This window comes from Crocodylus siamensis, chromosome 4 (assembly GCF_052110815.1).
Source record: "Crocodylus siamensis isolate JL-2025a chromosome 4, ASM5211081v1, whole genome shotgun sequence".
Taxonomy (NCBI): domain Eukaryota; kingdom Metazoa; phylum Chordata; order Crocodylia; family Crocodylidae; genus Crocodylus; species Crocodylus siamensis.
This window is the reverse complement of record NC_143398.1, coordinates 162,769,460-162,780,313: the sequence shown is the minus strand read 5'-3', so window position 1 is coordinate 162,780,313 and position 10,854 is coordinate 162,769,460. Positions and strand designations below refer to the sequence as shown.

At 41.4% G+C, this 10,854-nt stretch overlaps 1 protein-coding gene across 1 annotated transcript; it reads left to right on the top strand.

Annotated features, from left to right (window-relative positions):
* The first annotated feature begins 1,802 nt into the window (after positions 1-1,802).
* TAC4 (tachykinin precursor 4) lies at positions 1,803-10,767 on the top strand. Its single transcript, XM_090044713.1, has 4 exons — positions 1,803-1,940; positions 4,801-4,900; positions 8,078-8,131; positions 9,295-10,767. The coding sequence occupies exons 1-4, from the start codon at positions 1,815-1,817 to the stop codon at positions 9,345-9,347; spliced, it is 333 nt and encodes a 110-aa protein (XP_089900839.1). The 5' UTR covers positions 1,803-1,814; the 3' UTR covers positions 9,348-10,767.
* Positions 10,768-10,854: the final 87 nt, after the last annotated feature.

Here is a 10,854-nt window from a genome sequence, read left to right as displayed (position 1 = left end):
GCTACATCTGACCACCAGCAAGCTTCTAGTCAGAGTGAAGCTAAACTACCAAATGGATGGTGAGCCGTTTCATCTCAGCTGACTCTGAGCCAAAACCAAGACCACCCTGACCTCAATCACTGAGCTCCAGTATGCTAATGATGCTGTAGTATGTGTTCACTCGGAAGTAGACCTTTGGATAATCACCGATGTCTTTAACAAGGCATACAAGAAAATGGGACTGACGCTTAATATTCATTGCCAGGGTCTTCGCAGTGGGCAGCAGAGGCAGCAGTAGGTGCTGGGCTGACTTTAGTAGCAGCTGCCATTCTTGTGTCCCCTCTAAGTCAATGCCTGGGGAGAATGCCCCAGTCACCCACCCCTGTTACGCTACTGGCAGAAGCCATTCAGGCATGTGAAAATGCACTGTTGAGGTCACAGAGGAAATGTAGGACTTCTACACCACAACTGATGTACATGGTTAAGTGAGCTAATAAAAAATATAAAATTTACTAAAGGAGGGCAGTAAAAAGGTCCACATAGACTAGTACCCTTTCTTCAACAATGGCTCGTACCTGAGGAAGCAGCAAATGAACCATTTTCCCCATACTGGCTAATATTACACAATTGGCCAAATGAACATTTTTGTGGGGTGGGTAAGGAGCCCTGAAGCAATCAGGTTGTGCCTGCTTGGTTGTCCCTATATATATCAGCTAGTTTGAAGACACTTGCTTGTTTTATTTTTAAAGGCGGAAGAAAAATATTGTGTTTATGAACAGAGGAGGAAATCAGCAGCTGGAAGAAATGCTTGACAGATTTAATCAGACGTGCCTCTGTGGTTCAGCTGTACAGTCAAATTGACTCACTGTAAAGCCATTGCTGATTGTGCTCAGTGTGATTTCAGAGCAGAGTCCCAACATACCAATTCCTCACTTAAAGGAGGGTGCTATCCCTCATGATGAGAATGAACTGGATGGAAGAAAGAAGGATAAAATAGCAGTTAGCACTGAAGATGAAGTGCTAAATTGCTGAATTCCTGCAAAAGAGAAGACTTGGAACCCCACATGAACAGAGCATCAATTTGAATAAAACCCCAAGCAGATAACGTGGCTTGCATACGTAGATATATATGTATTCTTACATGTATGCACACACTTCCTAAAATGCAGGCACAGCTTTGGCTGTTCATTTTTCATGTGCAGAGGGAATGTGCAAACTTCATCAAAATGAATTAGGAGGCTGGGGAGAAAATTAAGTAATATGCACTTTCTAAATCCAAATCAATTGTTTTCAGAAGTCTTTAAGAAGGAACAATGGAATGGTTTCCCTATGCAGCACAGGTGGTCTGCCTTGAGGTTCACTGATGGAAACTGAGGGAATCAATAACCAGAGGAAAAGGGGAGTAGAAATCATCCCTCCTTCTCCTCTACAAAGCCCTCCTTCTCAGATTTTTACTCTTGAACCATTGGGTACTTTTGTACCTCATAAGAGTAGCTGTTGACTAATTGGATTGGGGGAAGCAAGTCCCTTTGAGAAGGCTGGATAAATAAAGGAGACAGAGCTCAGATTTGGGTACAAGGAAAAAGGATCTAGGACTCTGATACGGCAGAGGAAGAACAGGAAAAAACAGAAGCGGAGTTAGGGAGCTAGTTTCTTGGTGAAATTGATACATACCTGATCTCAATGAATTACAGCATAGCTATTAGACAGAAGTGACAAAGAAAAAATATTCCAATATAAACTGGTCCAGCAGAGGGGGGAAGAATCTTCTCTCACTGAACTCAGATCCATTTAAAAAACAAACTATTAATCAATAAAGAATTAGACAAAGCTCTATGTCAAGAACTATGGAAAACATTAAGGTTCTTTTCCTACTGATTTTTCTGTGTTCACAGATTTTCTGTTTTAAAGAAACAGCACGCAGTTCAGAGGAAGAGCCTTGGACAGTCACATCCATGAAGGTAACTTTGACTTGTTCTTCATCTTATCGATAACTTGGAAGGCTGGGAGGGTGTTTTAATGCAATTTCTGGCTTAGCAAATATGTTATTCCAGTATTTGAACACCACCTGATTTAACTTTTGTAAAGATGGATAATGAAGAACTAGTAACAATGCTTTGAACTTCAAGCACCTGATCCCTTCAAAGTCCATACTCATACCATAATTGGCAAAGGCAGTAGGGAAGGAAGTTAATTATCTGCACAGTATAGATGGGAAAACCAGGACCAGACAGGTAAAGTGAATTCAGTTCAAGTTCGCATTATTAAAACTGTATGTGTAAGGAATTATTTCTGGAAGGGAAAAGACACCTAACAACAACCCTGCTGCTGCCTCTATTTTACAGCACTAGATGCATTAAAATGGGATGACAGGAGGTTGTTTTAAAAGGATATTTCACATTTCTATACAGCTAATCCATTTTAAAGTACACTTGCATGCAGAAAAAGGCTGTGTTTTTAAAAAAAAGTTCCATATTTAAGTCTTAGATGCTCAGCTCACTATCACTATTATTAACCAGAGCTGTTAAGGGACAGCAAGTGAGAATCTGTTGTCCTGTGTAGCAGCATCTAACCTCACATGCAGAGCTCCCAATGCATATTTTATTGCTGGTGATAACTATATTTAGCTCTTATAAAGTGCTTTTCATTTTCAGTTCTTGAAGTATTTACATATAGTAATGATATCAATTTTTACTTTACAAATGGTGAACTGGAGGTACAAAGGGGGGAAGGACTTTCTCAGGCCCCACACAAAAGGCAGCAGCAGAGCTGGGAATAAATAGCACCTAAGAGTCCTGATTCCCAGTCTTATGTCCTAATCACCAGTTGCAGCACCACCGGAGCATGGCTTGGTGTCTCAGTTCTCAGGAGTTGACAGCCACAGCAGTTTGAAAACTCACTGTATGATTTGTAAGCTATGACTAGAAAGGTGCTGAAAGAAAAATGTAGAATGGCAGCATATCATTTTTATCATATTTTTTCTGATTTTAACTGCCCTTCAAATAATTCTGTCATTCACTGGGATAAGTACATCTAATAGAGAACCATCCACCCATGGAAAAGCAGAATTGCAAGACTCCTTGGTTTAGGGACAGACTTTTGCTAAAGCAAATCTGAGACTTGGTATAGCAGACAAAGTGGGCAGTGAAGTCCATAGAATTGAATCCATTTATACAACGGCTAGATTAAATCCAAGTTCTTTGGAAGCTGGTCAAAAGCTTGACTCTTTTAGGTGCACCTATACAGTTGGTCAGCAAGGCTGAAAAAGTTCTTCCTCAAAATTAAGACTTCAGAGAATTTGAAGAGAAGGGCTCGTCGGAAATGACCAGCTCATCAGCCGTGACAATCAGCTCGTCTATACCCTCATTAGTTAAATACACTAAATTCAATTTTCCTAACATCCTGAGGCAAACCAATGCCTGTTTGCTGAGGGTCCTCTATTGTGTCCTTTCCAAGGGCTACTCACAGGTAACAGCACTTTCACTGAAGCAGGAAGAACACTGTACTGAAAAGGTTTCATATTGCACTCAGAAGCCAGGTGCTGCAGTCAGGAAAGGAAGAATGGAAAGAACTGGTATTCTCATTCTCTCTTGCTCCGTAGATTAATGAGCTATATCCACTCTGTCTTTAGAGTGACTAGACACTCTCCTATAAATGCAATGCATATTAGCAAACTTGCGATGGATAGACAGAATTAGGTATGTAGTCTATTCAGTTTATGACTATGTTGTTGTAATAATTCACAAGAAAAGCCATACTGATCAGCACTGTCTAGGCCCTTACCTCTGAAAGTAATAGAAGTAATCTTGCAACAGCCACTTACAGGATAATTTCTCCCCAGGGAAATTTTCTTCCTAACACCTTCCCCCCTCCATCAGTTAGAGGTTAGTATATACCCCAAATAAGGAAGGCTTATTGATGTTTCAATATTTGGCGATTATTTTTTTAATATATTTTTCTTAACATATCACCCTAACCAAACACTAACCTAACTGTTATAAGAGTCCCAGGGCCTGAAGTTAGCATTAAAACACACATTCCTGATTTCTATGAATCTATTTGAGAATCTGACTCATGACATTTTTTAGTATAGATGCATCTTATCTCTGGCAATGAAGGAGAAGTTGAATTTTGAGGGTATTTAAAACCAAAACTGACACACTTGCTCTGTCCCACACTGTATGACTCTCAGTGCACAGATGGAACCTGGTTCTCTATTGTCCTGAACTCTGTATATTTGCTAACATGTCTCTTCATTGCTTTGTACCTTGGTCTTAGTATGCATTTTTTCATGTGTGCATACCACTCTACATAATACAGGACAGTGAAAAACTGAATTCACATGCAATATCTTTTTTATATCTTCTTGCCATAAATATACCAGACAGCTGTTTGTCTCATGAAGACTTAAAAGAGTAGAAATGAAGATCACTCTTTGCCATTATCTGTTGTATTATTATTAACTATCATGGGCTGCTTAACATTATCCAGCTATGCACAGGCATTTCGTAGCCTGGATTATCTAGTTGCAGGAATCAGCATGGAATTATTTTGGCAGAGTGATGGATTGAGACATCAGCAGTCTAAGCACAGCTATGGAAATTAACTGTCAGGGGGCACAAATGTCAAGATGCATCTTTTGATGCCCTATTAAGTTACCATACATATTAGTATTCACATGTGAAAAAAACAACTAGAGTGGCTCAACCAGTTTGGCATCTCTTACCTATTTTACTCTCAGTGCTCTTAGCTCTCTGTCCCTTGCTAACAGTAGGGAGGGGATTTCTGCTTCTACCATAGGATTTTTCTTTTTGTTTTTAGAGTGAGGACCTGCAAAGCAGCCCACTCCAGCGCTTTGCAAAGCTGCTGAAAAGGGGAAAATTCCAGCACTTCTATGGCCTGATGGGAAAACGGGCTAGTGGTAAGTGCAATGCTTACAGGAATCAACCCTTGTGCAGACAATCAGAGCAATGCATGCAAACTCCTACGATAGCAAATACTTAGCATTTGTCCTTCTTCAGGAAGCTGGGTTTTTTGTTTTGTTTTTGGGTGGGGAGGTACTTTTAGAAAAAAGGGACTTCTAGGGCTTCAGCATGAAAACAGCCAACATTCCTGATTTTTTCCCCTCACTTTTGACCTGCTTTGTGACAACCACTTTATGATTCCATAAGAGCATTTCCTGAGCTTTAACTGAGATTCAGTGCCAGTCACCAAAGGATCCATGGTCTCATAATAATTGTACTTATAATCAGAAAGTAATGTATATACTGTTATCCTCATTTTATATATAGAGAAACCAGAGCTCAGAGAAGCAGAATAACTCGTGTTAGCAGCAAGAGCAGAACAGCTTTCCTATCTCCCAGTCCTTTGCTCAGATTACTAGATCAAACAGCCATTCTGAGAAATAACAGATCCTTCCCTGCAAAGTACTGCCTATCCAGCAAGACTAGCTCCAGCTTGTCTCAACACAAAGAGGCTAAAACTAGAGAATACAGGGCTTGTATACATGTGCAATTAATACAAAGCAATGAACTCTGGAGTTTGATGCCATTTGAACATACGCCCAAGAGCGTAGCACATTGAGCCAGGTTGGAGCCGCCTCAGCTGGCAGGAGGCCCAGGCAGGGGTCAGCCTGCCAGCTCAGAGCTGCTCCCCTGGGCTCAACATGTTGTAGAGGGGCTGGCTGGGGCATGAGGGTGCTTCAGTGAAGGGCTAGTCAGCAGGCATCCCCTGCACTGAAGCACCCACATGCCCCAGCCAGCCAGGGCAGTGTTTACACATGCACTGCTTGGGGGTAAATTAATTTACTCCCGACTATTAGAGACACACGTGTAGATGGCAAGATATTTACTGCACAGCTGATTAGTCTACAGTGCAGTAAAATTTTCATGTAGCTATCCCCCCCACCACCAATGTAGTTTAAGCTACTGCTTCTTCCCATGCAATACCAAAGGCCCACCCAAAAGGAAATACCATCGCAGTGATAACATGCAACTTTGTACATTCGTCCTGAATACAGGCAGAAATCTAAGCAAAATACATTAACCATGTCTAACTTTGTATAGCCAAGTACACGGAAAAGAACGAGGCAGCAGAGTCCAACCAATTTCTTTCCTTGTTACAGGGGTGCCGAAGACTGCCAACAGGGCATGAGTGGTTTTGTTTGCTTGTTTTTGTCTCTGCTTTTAGAGCTCAGTGGTACATGCTGACCAAGCACTCCCACTCACTGTCCCCCCACAACAGAGAGATGGGTGGGAAGTACAGTTTGCACTGTCACCTGCCACTATTCCCCAAAATGGTAGATCAGCACTCTCACCCCCAAGTTCTACTGGGAGTCTGGGCAGTAAGCTGTTTCCAAGGAGTGGAGAAATGCCACTAGTGAGATTCATTGAAATAAACAAAAACCACAGTGAAATACAATACTCAAGATGTATTTTATAGGCAGGGAAACTAAGGCAGGGAGATGAAATAACTTGCCCACTGCCACCATCACAGGAAAAACTGACATTTGAACTCAAAGTTTCCTAGTTCACAGTCTTATGCTCACATTCTTAAAAAATTTCTCTCTCAGAACAGGAGGAGGATGTGTATAGGTCTTGAATCCTTTATTGGAGCTATCTTGCCCCAAAGAATCTTGGTTTGCGTCGATTACCCTTAGCACCTACCTCTGGGCCCTCAGTCCCAGCTCTGATCAGGAACGCTCAATTCTTTCCAGTCCACATATTTCAGTTTAAGAGACGATCCTTGTTTAGCAGCAGAGTAGCTAGGATTCCACCTCCAGGCTTGTGACTTAAGGCCCAAATTACTGCAGCTCTGTAGACTTCTAAACGTGGGTGTTTGGTCATGGGCTGAGGGTCATAATAGCATAGACATAAAACCACATAGCAGGGGTGTGCCTAAGCAGTTTTCATACCGTTTTAAATATATCTGTTTGAAAGCAAGTCTAGTTATGTTATAGCAGTAACAATCAACTATCACCAGTATGAGTACAGCTATACCAGCATAAGTGGTACACCAGTATAGCTTATTCCTGTAGGAATTCCTAGGAATTTACACTTCCAGGAATAATTTGTGCTAATACAGAAGTGTTTTATGCCAGGATAACTGCAGCCACAATTCTCTAGAGGCTCTACTGCTTTTGCATCTTAGCAGAAGAGTCAGTCCTCTCTCACCAAAATACTGTATTTTTTCTCCCATCCCACATGCCCCTGAATGAGACTTTTGCCTTGTTTTTTGAAAAGGCAGAGTGAAGAAATAAGATTATTCCAGAGTTATGGCTTTATAAAAGTGAGACAGAACCTAATCTCCAGCTCATTCACCCTCCCTTTCCTACTTAGCCAGAAGCTCTAAATCTTTAGTTGCTATTGAAGACTGGTCTTCATGGGTGGATCTAAGAATTTGAAAAGCTAAAAAACAGTCTGTGAATAGGAGGAGAGAGCAGGAGTAGCTAGCAGAGAGCAAAATTGCCACAAGAAAAGTCAGCTTGATTAGTGACCTTGATTTACAGGGGAGAGAGTCATTAACACCTGTAAAGAGTAATGACAATGAGCCATTAATTCAATTGACTCCCACAGCTGATTTTAAATTTTGGCTAGAGAAAGAATCAAAGGTGGGGGGGAGGGTGCTTCCTTCTATTCTGAACAGAAAATGAGTTTCCCCACTTAAGACATTACCCCCCCCAACACATGCCTCAATTTGGGGTAATTTGGGGAAAAGTGAGAGAGAGAGAAAATACAGTAGTTACATTAGTACAAAAACTGCATACACCGGATGTGCCAGAGACTGAAGTGACAAACCTCTGTTTCAGTTGCAGGAATGTAGATGTGTCCCATTCTTATCTTCCTGACTACAACAGTTTCCATTTTACTTCTATAAACCTCTGACAACCCAGTAGCATAACTGAGGGGGGCACCTGGGACAACAGCTTTTGGGGGGGAGGGGGTAAAGGACTCCAAATATACTCACCACCGCAGTGGCAGCTGACTGCATTGCCACAATGTGCACCACAGTTGGCACTGACCCATGCGCTGCAGCTGTCCCAGGCATGGAGCCACTCTACTCTGCCTCTGACAACATTTTCCTTTCTTTAATATGCTAGGGCATCAAGGAGAGATGTTCATAGGACTTATGGGCCGAAGATCCTCCAGCAGAGGTGGGTGAACTTGCACTTAATACTTCTCCCACATCTTCCCCCTGCACGTACTATATAATTCAGCAGCTCTAACAGGTACAAGAACCTTGCTTACTGCTAACACACTTACTGATTTTGATGCTGTTTAGATGGCATTTATACCTATATGTTTGTAGCTTAGTCCTCCCCACAGCTGTATCACCATTTCACTGATTCTACTTTTCACCACAGAGTTTTCATTAAACACTCTTGCACATCACCTCCACTCCCTTCACCTGCAAAGCTTTCCTCTTAGCCATTTATCAAAACATACAAATGGCTTTTAACAGTTACATCGGAAGAAGTAATCAGCCACATGAAATGTATTAGTGAACTTGGGAATTCCATCCTATTTTCTTACCCAAAAAAATGTAGCAGTTAAACAAAAGTTATCAATTCCCAAAGATCAGGACATGAGAAAAGGCTATTTCCCACTTTAAGGATATGTGGCTATAACCTAAAAATTAAGCATAACTATTGTACATCATTATTTGAGCCTTCATCCCTTTCCTTCCACGTTCCTCCAATAAAGAGGTTCTTTATTTTCTATAGAGTATTTCAAAGATGTAGCTTGTTATAGTTTTGGGAAGAGATCAATATTTACCTCACTATTTTCTGCCTTTGTACCCTACTTAATTCTGGAGCAGAAAAGAAAGCTATTTGAGGCCCGGAGGCTTAGGAGTCTTTTCCTAACATCTGATGAATTCAGCTGCTGCTTATGAAATTATGAATCTCCAATTTAGTCAGTCTAAAAGGTGTAAATCTATCCTGCCTTCTGCCAGATGCTTAGTACAACATGCCAGACACTATACAACTACATAGAGATTATCCTTGCCACAAGACTTTTTAATTCCAATAGATAAGACCAATAATGGATAGGAAAAAAGGAATGCAGTTTTGCAGATGGGAAACTAAGCCTAGAGAGAAACTGTAACTTGCCCAAGGTGATAAAGGAACTGTGGAGTAAAGCTACAGACTGAGCCCAGGTTTCCCAATGCCTAGTACCTAACTAAAGGCTATTCTTACAGTGGGCAGTCCTTTGGTTCTGATCAGAAGAGAAGATAATGGAATCCAAGTAATACATGCATTACATGAACTACTGCAAAAAGACTTTCTTCACATGGATTTCCCTCCTTCTGTTACAGAGACAACGCAAGACTGGGACAGCAGCCAGCCACATCCTATGTGGGAGCCATAGCATGACACTTACTGTGACCAACACCTGCTCCATTCCTTCACAAGCTCTAGCTTACAGTAATTATGCCTGCTCATTTCTACACACACCCTGAACATGCAACATCAGATGCATTATTAGGAGAGAAATACATTCATGCCACATGCCCCCCTTCTCCCTGCTGCTGTCTCTTTTTCGAACTGCTGCCACGTATAAATGTATGGTTGTTGCTGTGGAGTCAGAGCTTTCTTTTTTTTTTTTTTTTGGTGGTGGGGGGGCCAAAAATCAGATGAGCAGGCTGAGTTAGCATCTTTCTTCTCCCCGCATCACTATAGACAACACAAGCTACCCCACCCATGTACTCCTAGGGTTTGTTAACCCCAGATATCTTTATTTCCTCACCAAATCATTTTTCAGGATTTCTAGAATTTCTTCATGTAAATCTCAGGCTTTATCATTTATTAAAATTGGAACATAGGAAGGAAAAGCTCACTTTGCAGGCTTCTTAAATAATTCTGGTAATAACCTGATGTAGGGAGCCAGCTGTTACACAACTGCACCATTATTTTAACTCTTTGTAGCTCTTCACCTCCGTTTAGATGCATTATTTGAGAAGTGTCTACTGTGTGACTAGCACTATGCAGGCCACACAGGCAGCGTCCTTACAGCTGTCTGTCTACAAAATTCAGTTAGCCCTTTGGATCAGACAAGAGACTGATCGTGTTCTGTGATGCTTGTTTTCTATGGCAGCAGCATTACACGTCACTGGTGCAGGATGTTTCATTACTCTCTAAGGCTGGAGAAAGCAATGACAGCACAACTATTTGGCAGTGCACTAATCATCAAGGTCTCATATATTCTCCTTGCTGATCAAAGCTTTCCTCCTCAAACTGTTGCTTTCCTCTCCATGGATTAGCTGATGAAAAGCTACTGGCTCCCAATGGCAATACAGACTAAGTGCAGAGATGTTCATCCCAAGCAGAGTTGAAGGAACTCAACTCTACTTGCTCCCCACTGGGAGCATCTATAGAGATGCAGCCAGCACACTTTGATTAGGTTCTAGTTTGAGTCAGAAATTGTAGCAAAGGCTCAAAATCTTTGAGGTCTGTATTGAAATCCCCACACTTTTGATCTTCAAAAGACAAAGACTTCACTACCCCAAATTCTCACACAGTGCAGAAAGAAGCAGGCCTGGTCATGCAAGCACAGCAAGATCAAAGGCTAAATTTTAGGATCATCACTTCTTAGAGCAGCTCATTCCTTTTTTCAAAAACTTTGGGAGGGCAGCACCAGTCCTGATTTTATATTAAATATGTGAATTCCAAGTACAGTCTTTAGGCTGCTCCTCTGCCTGCCAGAATTATTTTGTTCTTTACACCAATATCCATTCCAGAATCAATTCTAAATGAAAAATGTCCTGTATCATGTATTATCTATCATAGTTGATCCAAAGTCTGCTTCAGTCCTCACTACACCTGACAACATAAGGGCATCAAAATTAGTTTCTCTCTCTCTAGGATGGTAAAGACAA

Excerpts from the sequence above, each read along its gene's own strand:
- TAC4 (XM_090044713.1), top strand. The coding sequence starts at position 1,815 with ATGTCAAGAACTATGGAAAACATTAAGGTTCTTTTCCTACTGATTTTT. Across the intron at positions 1,941-4,800 it reads GGACAGTCACATCCATGAAG|AGTGAGGACCTGCAAAGCAG; the intron begins GTAACTTTGACT and ends TTTTGTTTTTAG. Across the intron at positions 8,132-9,294 it reads CCGAAGATCCTCCAGCAGAG|AGACAACGCAAGACTGGGAC; the intron begins GTGGGTGAACTT and ends CTTCTGTTACAG.